We start from the raw sequence: 19,160 nt of genomic DNA, 5'->3' as shown, positions 1-19,160 counted from the left end.
TTGTTTTGTTTTTTTTTTGGGGGGGGGGGGGGGTCGGGGGGACATTTTTCACTCATAACAGTAATAATCAAATATAATAAATATAATTATAAACAACAGGAATTGCATTTTTATTTTATTTACCACCATTTATTAAGTGATTAGGATAACTGTTTTATGCAAAGTTTACATACATTTCATTATTTGATAAAACATAAGTACAACTGTTGGAGTCATTGACAGTAATTACTTTTCTTTCTCCCACCCACCATCTTGCAAATGGGCTTGTTTAGTTTATGAGGTTCAGCATAAAGCCTGGAGCCTGGATTTCTAACCTGGACTGTGTGTTTGTCATTTATAAGGAAGTGGCTGACTCTCCGTCTGCATAGTGGAAGCAGGAATAGCTCTGAACATGAGGTCCGTGCTGCTGTTAGCCTGTTTACTGGGGCTTAGCCTGGCAGCCAGCCTGGAGAGGAAGCCCCACCACTGCAGTAAGTACTTATGTATTGCTTTTGTGGTCATTTATATTGCTATATTCACTCATTTGCATGTTTTTGCTTTTTTCCCTAATCTAGAAAGCCCAGGTCTGCTGACTGGAGGGTTCACTTTTGTAAGTCTGATTACATCATGAAATATGCATATGGTGTGTTTCAAATGGGTATTTTTGAGTTGTAATGGGAATTAGGAATAGGGTATGGTAATATAATGACATCTGCTGTACGTCATAGGAAGGGAAGTGAAAACCATGTGACAGTTAGACTCACCTGACCAAGGGTTCACTTCAGTGTTAAAATAATCCAATATGTTTGTCTTAGGAGGTTATGTGGTGAGGCAAGCTCGTGTACAGTAACAATGTATGTTTTCCAAGGTTTTTTTTGTTTTTTTTGGCTAATACAAACACCACCACTTGGGAAATGCTGGATAAATGTTATGCCACCAACATGTAGCGCACCTTGAATGATGAACAAACTTCTCAAAAAAAAAACCTCAAAATTTGCTATATTTATTATTTGCATCTTTAAATAAACTTCTCAGAAAATCTAAATTTGCAACATTTAGTGATTATTTGTATTTGTATCTTTAAATGGTGTGTTCAGTCCACGCAGAATGAAAAGGCCTGGTTCTACGCTGGATACGAATATGATGCCTGGCAACAGCGCATCCGCCTGTATGAGACCGGAACATACAACAACCAGTCCTTCACCTATGATGTCCTCCTGCTCTACGGCGAGGTACTGCTTGTACAAAGTTTACACAATAGAATTATTCAAAATATGGACTTTATGGTGGAATTAAAGTGAATTAGTATGAGATAGAGATAACATTTGATTACCCCATGTAAAATTTTATATATCTTACAACCTACTACTACTACTACTGGTACTATCTTACTTTTTTATTTAGCTTATTTTACTGGGGTCACAGTTTCACTTTCCAGTCAGACCAGGAACCTTTTGGTTACATGTGGAACACTGCCATTGCTGCAAAATATGTTTAACTCATTCTCAGACAAAAGTGGAAAAAAAAGTGGAACTAAAGTGGAAAAAAGGGGAACTAAACACTGAACTCACTTTTTTCACTAATAAACTGTGTATAGGTTGTTTTAATAGCGTTATCTATTGTTCCTAGTCATTTTTGGCAACATTAGTGCAAACCAGGTACATTTGCAGCTTTTTAGTCAGAAATGCCTACATCTAAGTGTGTGCTGCCTTCAGTGGCTTCCAGTACTTGGTAACATCACACACTGCTGTGACCCTCATTACATCCAGGTATTTCTGATAATAAAAACCTGGCTGCAGGGGTGGAACTTAAAATGTGGATACCTGGTAGACCAATCAAACTGTTCCTTATGTCTTTAGACCCCTTCTACTTTCTCATTCTTTTCTTTTGTCCTCCAGATACTGCCCAGTTTAGAAGCTGTATTTGAAATGCGTGGGAGGAGTTTAGGTGTTTAGTTCTGGTACTTTCACATATCTTACCCTTATCTTTTCCCTAGTTTGACCATTCTAGTCTACAGTTTTACTTCCTGGTTAGACATGAGCAGCAGATGTAACCGAGGAAATCTGATAACTGCAACCATACAGTAAACAGTAGTAAACAATAGTTATTACACTTTTAATTTTGTTTAAACTTCCAGAAAATATGTATCCATTATGAATGAATTGATTCTGCATTTTGGATGGATTTGGATTTGTGTAGGCCTATTAATAACATTGTGTTGGCCTATTAATAACATTTCCTAGATAGAGCGATTCTTTTTACAACTCTTTGCCATACTTCCTGTGTTTCTCTACTTTTTTAAAATTCATGTAAAACTCTAATACATTTTTATCACAGGTATTATACCAGCAAATCAAGTAATAACTATTAAAAAATATAAACTTTTTTCATTTTAAGGTCCAATATTACACAAAATGGATTCTTGTGAGCTTTAAGCCATGTTAGAAAAATATACCCAGAGTTGGGTTTTGTTTCACTCACACATGCTTGAGTAACCCTTTATTACCAGTTTGTCTACATCTCCAAAGCTGAAAATGCTGTGTTCCGCCTTGTGATGTCATGTAGTGGTAGTTTTCAAGTTAACAGCTGCCTTTTACCTTTAGCTCAGTAGAGATTAGCAGTTCCAGAGCTGGAATCATCTACTGTAAATTATTCTAGTGACGGTGTATGGAACCACAGCGGAGCACTTTCTTTATTACAAAATTACATCACAAGGTGGAATAGTGTTTTCTGAGTGTTTTCTGTTTGAGAGAAGAACTCACACTAAATATGCAACATCTGTGTGTTAAACATGTGTGAATAAAACAAAACACAACTGCAGGTATGATTTGATGAGGAAACAACATTATAACATAGATTAGAAAATAGGGTAATATGGGCTCTTTAATGTGTCAGGGAGTGATGTACCAGATTGACACCAAGGCCTCCAAATGCACCAAGCAGCCCCTGCAGGCAGACTTCATGCCCCTGGGAGTGCCCCCCAATGCCAGCCTGTTGGGACAGTATGTGATTGGGAGCTCCTCTGGACCTGGGGAGGGACTGCTGGTTGACACCTGGCAGGGGAAGGCACCAGATGGAGGTTAGTGGATATTCTGAGGTTTAAAATTTTGATTTTTAAAGAGGGGGTTTTATGCCGCATTTTTTTTTTTTTTTTGCTTTCTAACATGTTACCATATTCTACCAAAAACATGCCGGTTTTATACATCCATGCATATTTGAGTATTGTATTTCCTTATGGAGGGTTATGATCCTACACAATAATTCTCCATAAATATACAAATGCATGATACAAATCAAACTGTACACACCAACTTGACAAACCTGATGCAATGTGCAGTAGTTTCATTTGTGGGATGTACGAAATTACTTAGCGGGATGCACGAAACTACCCCTTCAGATGTTGTGATATCCATCTGAAAGGGGACTGATTTTCATTTGATTGGTAATTTAAACAGTTGTAATAGAGTTGTAAAAATTCTATTACTACAATTTGTCAATTACTATTTCTAGCAGTTGTGACAGTACTAATAAAAGTAGCAGAAGTATTTAATTTTTAGTGGTAGTAGTAGGAATTGTTTAAGAAGTCCTAAACTATATGTTTTATTTTATATATATTAAAAACTATTGCAATGATTTAGTTTTGTGACCAAGTGCTAAACATACAATTACTAAAATGTTCCAATATGCCTTTTAGATTCTCAACTGTTTCCTCTTTTGGCAGCTCAATATATGGTGACGGTGACCGAGTTTGGATGCATTCCTGTCAGCACTCTGTACCAGACCAAAGAGTACGGCTGGATAGTCGTGAGGTAAGTTTTCAATAAATGGAATCTGTGAAACTACAAACTTCCCTATAGTTTAAAATGAAGTTGGATGAGAGGTCAGAATTCTATGGTGGAATTTGCTGTGTAAGTGTCAAATTGCAGATTAATATGGCAAATTTGTGAACCCAATCCTAAACAAATAATGATAAGCTTTAACATTATAGTAGATCATACGTTTGGATATTTCTTCCAAAAACAGTAAATATCTGATAGAAAGTCATGGTTTAGAAATAGATACAGAATACTGGTTATGCAAGGTGATTGGTGAGTTGATGTCTACCAACCTAAGCAAACCTAAGCTCACTGTTGTTGCATCCATGAGCAAAACCCTTCTCCCACTTGGCTAGTATAATTTCAAGAGGCTGCCTATATTAACAGTAGCCAGGCACGTCACCAAATGCATCAAATTGTAAACCCAGTAGGGTTTACAACCAGCAGCCCCTCCCTAGGTTATTCGATAAATCGGCCGACAGTGTTTTACGCGACCAAAACTCATGATTAAAATTTAAATTTGTATTTACAAAATCTTTATGCATAAATAGTTGTTTTTCAATTAACTCCCGTGCAGTTTGGGTCAGATACGTGGAGATACGAAATAATTTTGAGAGCCTCTTTGCCACAGCCTCTTTTTAGTCAATTAATCAATCAGCGGCCTGTGTCTTTAGTCTACCAAGAATTCCTTTTAGAGTGCTGCCCTAAAAGCGACGTTGACTGTGGAGTAAAATTTGCTCCTAAACATTGCAAGTGGGAGAACAACAAGTTTGATAAAAATCCAACAAAGAATCTAATATTACTATCCAATTTATTCTCTTTATCAGCTATATCAACACCATTAAAGGCATTCTGGACCCCAGCTCACTCAGTCCTCCTTCATTCTGCCCTGGTCTGGATGCCAAACCAGAAGGAACACCCGTAGATTTCTTCACTGTTGTCAGCAACCTGAAGAAAATTGCAGTTTAACTCAAGTCTCCATGCTTGTTTTGTGAATATGTTGTAAGGGCATTTTTACCATACCTGACCAAAAGACTCTTTTGTCAATGATAATTATACAAATGTATATTTTTGGATAAATGTGATCATGAAATGTTTGGAAATGTTTTTTTTTTTGTTTTTTTTGCCTGTCAAACATGACAATATTTTATATTGCCCATGCTTAATAAATATTTAGGCTTATTTTTTTATTATATTTTTTTTACTTTTGCATAGAGTACACACAATTGCGTATATCATTTAAGAGACCACTTCCAAGAGGCATAAACTTTTTTTTTTTGAAGTAACAACATACTAATTTTTTTACTCAACCAACTTAAAAAAATGCACTGGTTTAGTTGCTACAGGTGATCATAGCATCATAGCACAGTGAGTATAGCATATTAAAAAGTATTGTCAATTCTATGACCTAAAACAGTGGTTGTCAAACTTTCACATCAAGTACCACCCAGGAAAATAGCGAGTACCACCATCTTTAAAACTGTAAAACTGTGTAAAATTCGACTAAACCATGGGTGAAGTACATTTGGTGGCCCATTTTACCTGATGGCTCAATTTACTTGACTGCATCCCATTTGAAAAAGTAAATTTAAAAAAGTCACCATGACGACTTTGCATAAGGGAATTATAATGCGACTGCTATTTGATAAATTAAGCTTTATTAGGTTTTTGCTTTTATTTCTCATCTCGATTCTATGAAGAACCCCTGGAAGTGTGACATCACACCGCAAAGCATTGTGGGTTTTGTTGTTTGTTGATAGCTTGCTGCTAACATTAACCATGGCATGCAGCGCGTAAGCTCTAAGGTTTTAGAACCCAATAGTGGGTCTTTTCTTTGTTTTTGCATACGTCGCTCCTGTGTGACCAAAAGGCGACGCATGGCTGAGTAGGAGTTATAGGCCGTGTCCCAATTCGCCAAACTGGCCTTAGAATCACCATTGGAATTGTGCGTCGAAGGGCAGTTACGTAATTTCCGGCGTGACAAGGGCTGTCCCATTTCAACGCACCCTACTGAATGTGGCCGACAAACCTGCCCTTCCCTTCCCAACATTTCCATGGAGATCGGACGTAACCAAAGCGTGCATCCGTGCACACTTCACGCACTTCTATATCCCATCATGCACCGCGACTACGGAAAATAGAGAAGAAAATGGAGTCCACTGCGCAATACACGTTCAAATGTTCATACTGGTTTACCTCACCTACAACAGTGCGACATGAAACTGTTAAATCTGAATAAAGATATGTACAGTGGGTTTGATGATTAAAAAGGAGGGGAGTTACATGGAATAAAGGAATGTGCAGTTATTGTTAGACAATAAGAAGACATTATTATCATTAGAAATTATTATTGCAATAAGAATAATGAAAGAATGTTCATTTCTATTGTAAGCGTCAAAGACCAAGAGACTGAAACATAAAGTCAGAAGGTTTAATGAGTTCCACACAGGTAATGTGAACAATGAAGCAACGGACTCTCCAGATAGGACAGAAGAGAGTCCTGAGACGTGCACAAAATCTTCATGTGTTCTGGTACATTCCATAGGTCTGCTCCCCTCGTGGGCACGTGCCATTTACCTTCGTGTTAGTAAATCGAGATACTAGTTTGATGTAGCGCTGCACTGCTAGAAAATACCTTAAAATAATAATATGAAAAGAACTGGCACGGCATAGAAGGGAAACAGCGCCCTCTACTGTTATTAAAGTGGTGTAGCCACTGGCCAAAATACCGAATTGTTAAACTGCAATATCCCACTTTATGTACAACTAATCAGTGTTCTCTGGTTTATAGACTATGAATGTACAAATTATATTGTTACCTCTGTCTCTGTTATGACGTTTTCACAAGGTATATTTTGTTAAAGTTATGAAGTAGCTACAATTGAGAAAAAAATCACCTTGAAACTTATATTTGCCTATTGATATTCAATCTAAACAGAAAGAAACGATTGCGACAACCAGGGCCGGCCCTAGCCTTTAGGGGGCCCTAAGCAGAATTTGCCTTGGGGGCACTCACGACATCAGCAACACAAATTCCTCATTGCATCTTGATACTGCACAGATCTCTGCAGATTACAGGCTGTATAAATAACACACCATAGACATCAAGAATCTTACGTCAGACACAGTACCGTATCAAAATAGGTGGTGCATTATAATGTGGCCCTATTGGCTAAAGTGAGAATATACGTACAGGTTGTAAAAGCTATATGATAGATATTTTTACAAAAAACAGCTGTTTAGACTAAATCAGTTTTAACATAAGACCCACTAAATATACTTTTATTTTATATATTTATGTTTGATATGATATGCCAAGAGTAAGTGACTGAAGTCAGTCAGTTGTTGATAGATTAGTATAGATAATTTAATACAATATTGGCTATAACATTGAGTCAAACTGTGTTGATAGGTGACAGTGGCTCAGTGGTTAGAGTGTTGGTCCCCCAACCCGAAGTCGGAGGATCGAGTCCCGCTCGGACCAAGTTCTGTCGTTGTGTCCTTAGGCAAGACACTTCACCCACATTGCCTAGTATGAAAGTGGTGTGTGCGTGAATGATAGGTGGTGGTCGGAGGGGCTGATGGTGCAGTCAGTCAGTCTCCCCAGGGCAGCTGTGGCTACAATAGTAGCTTACCATCACCAAGTGTGGAAATGAATGAATAATGACTATAGTGTAGCGCTTTGAGAGGCTTTGACAAGCCTGTAAAGCGCATTACAAGTGTAAGGCATTATTATTATTATATCACAAAAAACATTAGGCTATGTGTTGACTACCATATTGTATTTATTTATATTAATAAATTACTAATGTGTACACTCTGATAAATTACTTAAATATTAAGTTATTATCACCAGGCATTACCAGCTTCAGCATCTTCAGCAGCATCTTGAGATGTGGATGTCACTTCATCTCCAATGGCAAAGAACTTGTCTAAAGAGCCTTTGCAGAAAATTCGTAAAACACAATCAGACTAAATGTAAATCCAAATTCCTGAATAATGACAATAATGATTAAATTAAATAATTTTAGGCTTTATCACAGGCCCTTTGCCGTTATTTGTGACTATTACGTTATTTATTTTTAGCACTCATATAACATATAACAATAAAAAGGACACAGTTTATAAAAAAAAAAAAAAAAGGTGCAGGAAGAGGCAAAAAGCCCAAATATTAACCTTATGAATACATAAAATTGAACACTGTGGTGGTGCATTGGATAAAAAATGGCATTTATGCAACTTAAAAAGTGAATTCAAACATGGATTGAAAATCAATAAAACATCCAACAATTGAAAGATTATTAAACATTACCCTGAAATAACAGACATTTCCTTAAACTCTTTTTAAATAAAGTTTCTGCCATCACGAGCCACATGGCTCCACACCTTACAGCCTCTGGATCATAGGCAATGAGTATTGTATCTATGAATCTGCATTAATTTTAAGTAAAATGTGAAATGTTTAGGGATAGGGATAATAATTATATAATAGTTATATATAGTTTATAAATGGCATTGAATAAAATAAGACTGTTACTAACTGGCTTTATTATGCTGCTCAGGTCTTCTACAAATGTGAAAGACCGGTGTCCCATTAGCTCCATGCCCAGGCTCTCTCGATAATTTAGCCGAGCAATGTAGTACCAAACACCGCAGTGACAGTGAGACACACTGACAGCAACAGCCTGGATTTAATGTTAAGAGATGCAGAACAGCAGACTTCCCGCTAACTGGCTAACAACAATATCCTACACACACACATAATTTACAGGCAGGAAACACAATCATGTTATGTTTCATAATGACACTTTCACTACTGAGAAGAAGGATGTACGGTCGGTCACAAACACAGCAACACCACCTTACGCTGGGCCTGGGCTGGGCCCCGCCGCCTGCTACTACACCTGCCACTGCGATGCTATGCTAAGTGCTAATAGCATGTTGACATACTCAAGATAGCGGTGGGTGGTGACATTGTGAATTAAAATGACGATAACGTAACTTGTCACATTAATTGCATTAACCTCTTTGTAAGATTCACTCAACATTACCTCTAGATTAATGTTTCTTCTCCGCACCCGATGGGTAGCTTCGTTTGGACATGATGAAGACGATGAAAACTCGGAACAGTTGGGCACAATACCGTTATATTATGCATTTGTTTATTCCACACTCGTGCTCGCTTACAATAAAGTTGGCCAATCATCGCAAGATCAGGTGTAGCGTCATTCAGTTGGTTGCCAGATTGTCAATACAAATACATCATGTGTGCACTACACAGTGCGCTTACTGCGCTACAGCCGAGATGCGTCAGTAGCGCGTACTGCGCGCGTACTAAATGCAACGTCTATTGTGGGGGGTTGCCAGATTGGGGGCCCTCTTGAGTCCTCGGGGCCCTAAGCGACCGCTTAGTTCGCTTATAGGCTGGGCCGGCCCTGGCGACAACAACATCTTGACTTTTCTTCTATTAAATAATATATAATTAAAAAATAACATACGTAATGTACGCTCAAAGACAGCGGTGGAAGTGCGGTCCGTGGTGTAGGCCTGTCCCATTTCAGCAAGATGGCGGCTGCACTGAGGAGTACACATTCTCTTCCGGAACCTTCAAACTACACTTTGAGGAGTACTTCGAAGGGACCAAAAAGGTGCATTTGGCGAATTGGGACACGGCCTTAAACAGAACATCCATCACCTTGGTCAAAATTACTAAACGACATTTCCACGAAGGTAAATAGTTGTTATAGTTTTACTTTTACTTTTTTTTTTCAGGGGAGCTGTTATTACTGGGGACGTGGTGATTTGCGTTCCTTCTATTCAGATCGTAGCTAATGGTATGTTTCGTGGCTTCACAACTTTTTGGTGTGTATGTAGGAGGCCAGGTTACTCAGGCCTTCTTAATTATGATTTGTATACACACACACACACACACACACACACACGCAAGCACACACCTTGACAATAAACATTTAACAGTTGCATGTCAGTGTGTAATACAAGGCACTGGCAAAAGGATAACCAATAACTCACACTCACAATAAATAAATCACACGCACACATACACTTTTTTTTTGTTCATCAGAGGTCATCATTTTCAGATTTTCAAAAGCTTCTGGGACAGATGGAGCACTTTTACGTTTCAAACATTTTAAGGATTTTTGGTAGTTTTTTTTTCCAGTTGTCTTTTAAAAGCAGCAAAGACAGGTTTTATGTTTTTCAATTTGGATGAAGGAATACTTTGATAGCAATAAAATATTAACACATATTTTGTTTGCAAGTCCTTCAGGTTGATGCCAAAAATAATATTGTCCCATGTTGACCTGTCCTGTTGGAGCAAAATTTTTGATGAGAGCCAATCCAAGAGGTCTTCCCAAAATGTTAGTAGTTTCAATGTCAGATTAACAAAACGTGCATTTGTTTTATTAAATATTAAATTTCACTCTAGTTCACCAGATGGATATATCTCACTTAGGATTTTAAAATGCATTTATTTTCTTTCAGTTTTGTTCTACATTCAAGTTTATGCCCAATGTACCTGACGCTTATCTATCTATGCAAATGTTGATAGGCAAAAACATAATAAAAGCACAAAACATTCATGACTGACCATTTAGAGCCTCTAAAGAAGAATACATCCATTTATATACACTAAAAAGCTGTTTAATCTAGTGCTCCTTTTCACCCTGTGCCTCCTCTGCGTTCTATGTGCTGACAATTTCCACAATCTTTCATTTAATTAAATCAAATCCATAAACTTTAGATTCTGCTCCCGGATTCTCACACATATTTTATCTACAAAACATGGAGATGCAGAGAGATCTGGCTGGCAGTCGAAGGTGGGGGCCTTGACGACTGGATCTCCGGACATGGAGACTGGCTCTGGGGACATGAAATGTCACCTCGCTGGGGGGGAAGTAGCCGGAGCTTGTGCGGGAGGTTGAGTGTTACCAACTAGATATAGTCGGCCTCACCTCCACGCACAGCTTGGGCTCTGGAACCCAACTCCTTCAGAGGGGCTGGATTCTTCATTTCTCTGGCATTGCCCACGGGGAGAGGCGGTGAGCTGGTATGGGCTTGCTCATTGCCCCACAGCTCAACTGCCTCGTGTTGGAGTTCACCCTGGTGAATGAGAGGGTTGCTCTGTGGCTTCAGGTCAGGGACAGGTCTCTCACTATTGTGGCGGCCTACGGGCCAAACAGCAGTGCAGAGTACTCGGCCTTCTTGGAGTCCCTGGGAGGGGTACTAGACAGTGCACCAATCGGGGACTCTGTTGTTCTCCTGGGGGACTTCAATGCCCATGTGGGTAACAACTGTGACACCTGAAGGGAAGATTGGGAAGAACGGCCTCCCTGATCTGAACCCGAGCGGTGTTTTGTTATTGGTTGGTACTTCACAAAACTGTTTACAGTGCGAATGGGGAGCTGCTCACCTTAACTGGGGATGTTGTCAGGTGAGACTGGGGACCCGGAGGCGGACTTGTTCATCACCCTGGCTGAAGTCCCCAAGGTGGTTGGCAAGTTCCTCAGTGGCAAGGCTCCAGGGGTGGATGAGAGAAGTCTCTGGATGTTGTGGGGCTGTCTTGGCTGACACGTCTCTGCAACATGGCGTGACGGTTGGGGACAGTACCGCTAGACTGGCACACCAGGGTGGTGGTCCCTCTGTCTAAGAAGGGGGACCGGAGGGTGTGTTCCAATTACATGGGAATCACATTCCTCAGCCTTCCCGGTAAGGTCTACTATTCCAGGGTACTGGAGAGGAGAATCCGACAGATAGTCGAACCTCTGATCCAGGAGGAGCAGTGTGGTTTTCGTCCCAGTCGTGGAACACTGGACCAGCTCTATACTCTCTATCAGGTCCTTGAGGTTTCATGGGAGTTTGCCCAACCACTCCACATGTGTTTTGTGGACCTGGAGAAGGCCCTTGTGGTATCCTTTGGGCAGTGCTCCAGGAGTATGAGGTCCGGGGCCCTTTGCTAAGGGCTGTCCGGTCCCTGTATGACCGGAGCAGGAGCTGTGTTCACATTGCCGGTAGTAAGTCAGACCTGTTCCCACTGCATGTTGGACTCTGCCAGGACTGCCCTTTTGTCACCGGCTCTGTTCATTATATTTATGGACAGAATTTCTAGGCGCAGCCAGGGGCCGGAGGGGGTCTGGTTCGGAAACCACAGGATATCATCTCTGCTGTTTGCTGATGATGTTGTCCTGATGGCTTCATCAAGCCAGGATCCGCAGCAGTCACTAGGGCAGATTGCAGCTGAGTGTGAAGTGGCTGGGATGAGAATCAGCTCCTGCTAATCCAAGGTCATGGTTCTCGACCGGAAAAAGGTGGCTTGCCATCTTCGGGTGGGTGGAGAGCCTTTGCCTCAAGTGGAGGAGTTCAAGTATCTCGGGGTCTTGTTCACGAGTGAGAGAAGGATGCCTCCTGGACGCCTCCCTATGGAGGTGTTCTGGGTATATCCCACCGGGAGGAGGCCCCGGGGAATACCCAGGACACCCTGGAGGGACTATGTCTCTCGGCTGGCCTGGGAAGGCCTTGGGGTCCCACCAGAGGAGCTGGAGAACATGTCTGGGGTGAGGGAAGCCTGGGAGTCCCTGCTTTGGCTGCGGCCTCTGCGACCCGGCCCCGGATAAGCGGAAGAGAATGGATGGATGGACATGGAGATAATCCTACACAAGGAACAGATTGGCTGTCTGTCTTTTTTTAACTTGAGTTGAGTGTTATAATGGGCTCTGCAGCCGCTTGGACACACCTTAAGAGCCTGGGGTGTCTATGTTCCCTCTTCCCTGATACCGATGTCCCCGCCCAGTAGTGCCGTTCCCAGGGCTAAATTCTGGGCCATGGGCCATTCACAAAGAATATAATATGCACAGGTGTAGCAATTCCAGGTGAGTTATCTCCCCGCTTCGTACGTGGACCAGGTCAGCGTGGATAGTGCCCTATGCCTCCCTCGATGGACCAACCCATCTCTTGACACTATCTTACACTAAATTATACTTCTGTTCATATTGCAAGTGACCACTCTGTGCTGAACATTGGGTAAGCCTGGGCTACTTACACTGCATTTCTTCATCTTGTGCAAAACTGAGAAAACGTTCTTTTCTTTTTTTTCAGACTAAAAGCAAAGAAGAACAAGGACAAATGAAGTTTCAGAGATATCATTTCTGGTAAGATGCAAACACTGACAAATACTGATTTACAATTGTGATTCAATTTTAAAAACAAAGAATCAGTTTACAATTTGCAGTACAAATATCAACATTTATTTAACGTCAGACTATAAATGAAGGAATATCATAATGGGGAATAGCTTTCTAAATAAATGCCACCTCTGTAAGCTATTCATTACAATCATTTGGACTGTGATTTCACTAACGTCAGATATTCACTATAAATGAAGGAATATCATAATGGGGAATAGCTTTCTAAATAAATGCCACCTTTGTAAGCTATTCATTACAATTATTTGGAATGTGATTTCACTACGTTTACAATTGTCTAATTATTACTATATAAACTTACTTTGTACATCCTCATCTCAAGTATGAGTAATCCTGCATTTTCCCACATTTGAGGCTTGAAGGCTCAATCTTTTTCACATAATCCCACTATTCAAGGGATTCAGTTTAGTTATTTACAATAAACAAAATGTAAAATAATCTCTCTACATAATGTATGTTATAGTTTACTACCAAGTCCCAGGAAAAAGATATTTGCCTGGGAGCCTGGATACACACTTTTTCAATACTTTACAAAGATGTGAGTCTGCTTACAAGGAAAAAGAAAGGAAAAAAATATCACAAGGGACTGAAAAACATTGCGGATTTCTGCAGAATCATTGAGCGAAGCACTAAACTCTATTGCTCTGAGGTGAGATAAATAAAAATTTGTTAATGATAGGTGACCAGTGAATTTCATTGTTTCGCATGTGTCACTGAAAAAAACAAATCTGATAGCACAATCACATTTGGCCGGGCTCAAGACTGGACAGAGGGCATGGTGACCAGACTGACATTCCTGTGTAGACAGAGATCATTCTGGATTTGCGAGGCAAAATTGATATGTTCAACATGTTTTGCTTTTTTGTCCAACAGGTAAAACGATTAACTATAAAGACTTGAAGATGCAACACTATTTATGTAAATTCCACCATGCGTACACCGAGCTGCTAGCAGAAGCTCACCAACTGCGCACTGAAAATGAGAAACTGTCGAGACTCCCTCCAAAGCTATTTCTCCAGAATCTCCTACTGCCTTTTAAAATGGGACGCCGAACAGATCCGATTTCTAACCGGACTCCCTGTCGTTGCAATTGACTGGATTGTTCCGCAAATCAAACACAACGTCATCCGAGTTCATCCTGAGATCAAAGTGGAAGACCACCTTTTGATCATCCTGATGAAACTAAAACTGGGACTTTGCGATGGTGATTTGGGATATCGATTTCAACTAGACGGAGAAATTATCATGGCAATCTGTCAAACGTGAATTCCCTCCCTGACCTCTGTGCCGAGTCTGCTCATTGAATGGCAAAGTGACGATGCAATTCACAAAAACAAGCCAAAAATATTCAAGTATAAATTCACGAAATGTTGCTGCTTTTTAGACTGTGTGGAATTCACCATAGCTACACATAAAGGCGCCACAAAACATGTTAATTATTTTGCCTCCAGCTGGGGCAATTTTGTTTCTGCTGCCGGGGTTTAACAGGAATGTTTCGGAAAAACAGGTCATAAAGGAGTCCTTTAGGAGTTCTTTGGGTTCTTTAAGACTTCAAGTCAGATTTTGGCCAACAGGACTTTTCCGATCAAAGAAGAGCTTGAGAAAATTGGACTGATCCTGCATACCCCCACTGAAATAACCAGGGGGATCACAGCAGACTTGCCAGTGTGGAGTCATGTGAAGATAGTGCTTGGGTGGTGGAAGGACTTCGGAATATTTCAAATGGCTATACCAACGGCATACGAGGAGATGATGGATGATGTGGTGATGGTCTGTGCAGCTCTCTCAAACTTGAAAATGAGTCTAGTTCCAGACATCCTTAAAAGTCAGAAACGCAAAAGACAAGATTCTGTATGAGTTCCTGTTTTGTTTAGATTTTTTGTTTTGTTGAATTACTTAAATGTTCCCTCTGGTATAACAGAATTCATATAAAGTGACAATATGTAACTTTCTGGATGTGATGTGAGATAGATATGTTCTATGCCATACTGTGGAATATTATAGCTAAAGCATATATAGCAAAATTTCCATGGAAACAAGACCAAATAAATCAAGTTTGTGGAGGTGAAAGCCTGAATAAGGACAGGTATTTTTCCTATGCGTTTGAGACATTAGTCTGTTGGTTGTATATATATATATATATATATATATATATATATATATATATATATATATATATATATATATATATATATATATATATATATATATATATATATATATATATATATATATATATATATATATATATCAAACATTAATGAAAAGAATTGTTTTTTAGAAATGGTTTGGTTATGCTGACAGAAAAGAGCCAATAGATGGCAGCACTGCTAGAGATTCAAATGGTGCACTTTTCACTTTGCAGTGCCAAGTCAAGGTCAAGAAATGTCAAAAGTACAAACCAGGACTTAAAGAAAATGGTGGCTGTTTTTTATTTATTTATTTATTTGTAGTTTTGAGGAATTTTTTGTTTTTTTCTTTAGTACATTCCATATGTGTCATTCATAGTTTTGATGCCTGCAGTGAGAATTTATAATGGAAATAATTATGGAAATAAAGAAGAAAGATAGATGTGACTGGTAGTGATTTTGTTCACAGGAGTTGTCTGTGGTCTGGTGAAAACAGAAGTTTGTGACATTCATCACCTCTTGTTTGGTAAGACACTTCACTTCCTTTAGCATTCAAGATGGACATCTGCAAATGCAAGACTATGTTTACTAATGTCGGTGTAACCTACAAATATGTTCACAAATGCTTAGGTAAACAAACAGAGGTGTGTAGAGTAGTTTGAAGGTGTCCTTAAGTAAGAAACACAAATGTTCAAATCATTTAATATTGTCAAGCTAAAGCTTTTGTCACTTGTAAACTTACTCACAGCAGAAAGAATTACGTTATTGCTTTGCCTAGAATTTTCCACAGTACAGCATTAAATTTACCTGTCTCCATGGAGACAAGCAGGGCATCACCAAACCAAATGACAGGTCAGTTCTGTTCAGAGGCGCAATTAAAACAAACTACCTTATTGAAATCAACTCAAGAGAAATTTAGTGGTATGCTATGAAACAGCTGTCACAGCAATAATATATCAATGATGACCAGCAGGTGGCGAATTCTCCACCAGAAAAGTTGCATATTGCATCTTTAAGTAGCCAGATAAATTTATACTTATTGGTTGAATGCATTAAATACACTAAACAGAATTTTGCAGAACTTACAGACACATACTGGCTGGATGAAGGGAAACTATTGCACAATAGATTAGAACCACTGTTTTTACTTTGTTCTTCTTGTATGCAGTGTTAGAACGAAAAAAAAAAAAATAGAAACACATTGAGCTGTTAACGGGTAACAAACATCTTCAGAATGCATTATTTTTTGTTATTAGAATGAATATGAAATTAAACTACAAGTCAAACCATTTGACACACTTTCATTTATTTTACTTCTTTATTTACACAAAATTCTCACTGACGGCATCAGAACTGTGAATTAACACATACGGAATATAGCAAACAAAATAATAATAATAATTAAATAACCACCCTTTGCTTTGGTTACTATATTGCACTCTTAGCATTTCTTGACCCTGACAAGGCACAGCTGTGAAGTGAAAATCATTTCAAGAGACTTCATCATGTCAAAATTTTATATTCTTCATCAAGAATATAAAAAAAAAAAAATATATATATATATTCAATTGAGTTATTTCACTTTCTTCTTTTTAACATAATTCTGTATGTCTTCTTCATATACTGTATTTATTGCCTTTCCTATATATATAAACTGTAGAAAAACGTAAATATGAAAAAAAAAAAAACAAACATTGAATGACAGGGTGTGTTCAAACTTTTGGCTGGTAATGTTGTTAGCAAGCCAGGATCTTTGAGTATGATCTTTACTTACAATTGTGTAGCTTAATGTAATTTTTTTAATCTGCTGTCAATTTGTTCCCCTAGTTTTCACACAAAAGTAGAATGATTATGTTCTTACAGCCACTTGCTATTGTCACCAATGCTTTGGGGTTTTTTTTTTAGGTTAGAAATATGTATGCAAATTATTGCCACTGTTAAAGGAAAAAGGAAAAAAGGAAAATCTGAATGTACTGAGTATAATACATGACCAGTGAAAGGTTTGGAAATAGCCATGCTTTCTACATATATACATATATATATATATATATATATATATATATATATATATATATATATATATATATATATATATATATATATATATATATATATATATATATACATATACATATATATATATATATATATATATATATACATATATATATATATATATATATATATATATATATATATATATATATATATATATATATATATATATATATATATATATATATATATATATACTCCATTTCCTTTGAGAGAAGGTCAAGGGTTTGCAGTGCTGTTAACAATTACCTTTATGATAGAAATGGTTTTCACTTGGTCAAGAAATGCCAAAAGTACAAACCAGGGTTTAAAGCAAAGGGTGGCTGTTTTTATTTATTTACTTGTAGTTTTGCGATAGTTTGAGTTTATGTTTTTGTTTAATACATTCCATATGTGTCATTCATAGTTTTGAAGCTTTCAGTGATAATGTATAATATAAGTAATCATAGAAATAAAAAAGAAACATAGATGTGACTGGTAGCGTTTTGGTTCATAGGAGTTATCTGCGGTCTGGTGAAAGCAGTGATGAAAGTTGGTGACATTCGTCACCTCTTGTTTGGTGAGACACTTCACTTTCTTTAGCATTCAAGACGGACATCTGCAAACGCAAAACTATGTTTACTAATGTCAGTAAAACCTGCAAATATATGATCACAAATGCATAGGCAAACAAACAGCTGTGTAGACTTTCTCACAGCGGGAAGAGTAACCAAAACTTTTACTGTTACTTCAGTGAAATATATTACTCAAGTAGGACTAAAAGTATGCTGCTAGAAAAGTACTCTGAAAAGTACAATTTCTTCAAAAAGTTACTCAAGTAAATGGATATGAGTAAATGTAACAGAGTACTATCTGCCTCTGGAAACAAAATACTGATCAGTAGTAAATAAATTCATAAAGCTTTAATTTCTTCACAGTGCTTTGAGATCCAACCAGTTCTATGAAACTAAGCATTTAAACATATGAAAATTGTTGTATAGGAGACACGTCACTATTTTACCAATATTTATTATATAAACATGTTTTACTTTTATCCCCAGTGTCTTAAATTGTCAAGATCATGCTCTCATTAATGCAGTGTAGTTTTGTACTTGAGAAAAAAACAACATAATGTTTTCTGGTAGCGAACAATAAACAGTAACAAAATCTGACATTAGTGTTATCAGAGCATCAGCGTCACCTTTTTTGTTCATTTTGTTCAACTGTGAGATGAAGGCCTACAACAGTGCAACAACTTAAAAATACTGTAAAATATTGATTTGCAGTTTATAGAGTGTTTATGGGGATAGATGTAACAAATGACTTGATAATGGATCTTTAAAAACTTGAATATTTTAGGTACAAGCCATGATATCTTGTGTTGTTCTTAAGAGGAGGTATCTTATTAAGAATGTAAAATAAATGAATGTATTAATAAGATAGTTTGAATAGACATTTCTAAAAATCACTAATAACTATGACATGGAACCAAAACTTACTATAATTACTAATATATTTGTCACCTTTATTTCCTTTTACATTATATAATTATTACACATATAATGATCATTAATCAAAAGTATGGAGTGTTGTATGAAGGTATGCTCTCCTGCATGACCTAGAGGTCAGAATAGGGCTCATGCTGGAGACTAAAGAACCAAATTGCCGACTTAAAGCCATAGTTTGTACAAACAGTCTAATATATATATATATATATATATATATATATATATATATATATATATATATATATATATATATATATATATATATATATATATATATATATATATATATATATATATATATATATATGACTAGCTGTTTAGCTATAATCTGGTGCCGTACATCTCTGTTTTATGAGCATAATGTCTCTGTACATTGAAATAAAGACTAACTAACATGTAAAAGATGTTGATCCAGGATTGTCTGAGGATGAGGTTTCTTCTGCCTTAACCCCAAAGTGAAATACAAACTACAAATGG

At 37.8% G+C, this 19,160-nt stretch overlaps 1 protein-coding gene across 1 annotated transcript; it reads left to right on the top strand.

Annotated features, from left to right (window-relative positions):
• Positions 1–343: 343 nt before the first annotated feature.
• On the top strand, positions 344–6,099 carry LOC117386354 (ependymin-like). Its single transcript, XM_033983705.2, has 6 exons — positions 344–470; positions 555–589; positions 1,077–1,211; positions 2,875–3,058; positions 3,701–3,788; positions 4,622–6,099. The coding sequence occupies exons 1-6, from the start codon at positions 392–394 to the stop codon at positions 4,761–4,763; spliced, it is 663 nt and encodes a 220-aa protein (XP_033839596.1). The 5' UTR covers positions 344–391; the 3' UTR covers positions 4,764–6,099.
• Positions 6,100–19,160: the final 13,061 nt, after the last annotated feature.

This window comes from Periophthalmus magnuspinnatus, chromosome 18 (assembly GCF_009829125.3).
Source record: "Periophthalmus magnuspinnatus isolate fPerMag1 chromosome 18, fPerMag1.2.pri, whole genome shotgun sequence".
NCBI classification, from domain to species: Eukaryota; Metazoa; Chordata; class Actinopteri; order Gobiiformes; family Gobiidae; genus Periophthalmus; species Periophthalmus magnuspinnatus.
This window is presented reverse-complemented; position numbering and strand designations above follow the sequence as displayed.

Coding starts and splice junctions, on each gene's coding strand:
- LOC117386354 (XM_033983705.2), top strand. CDS start 392: ATGAGGTCCGTGCTGCTGTTAGCCTGTTTACTGGGGCTTAGCCTGGCA. Junction 1,212..2,874: donor TCCTCCTGCTCTACGGCGAG/GTACTGCTTGTA, acceptor TTAATGTGTCAG/GGAGTGATGTACCAGATTGA. Junction 3,789..4,621: donor TACGGCTGGATAGTCGTGAG/GTAAGTTTTCAA, acceptor TCTCTTTATCAG/CTATATCAACACCATTAAAG.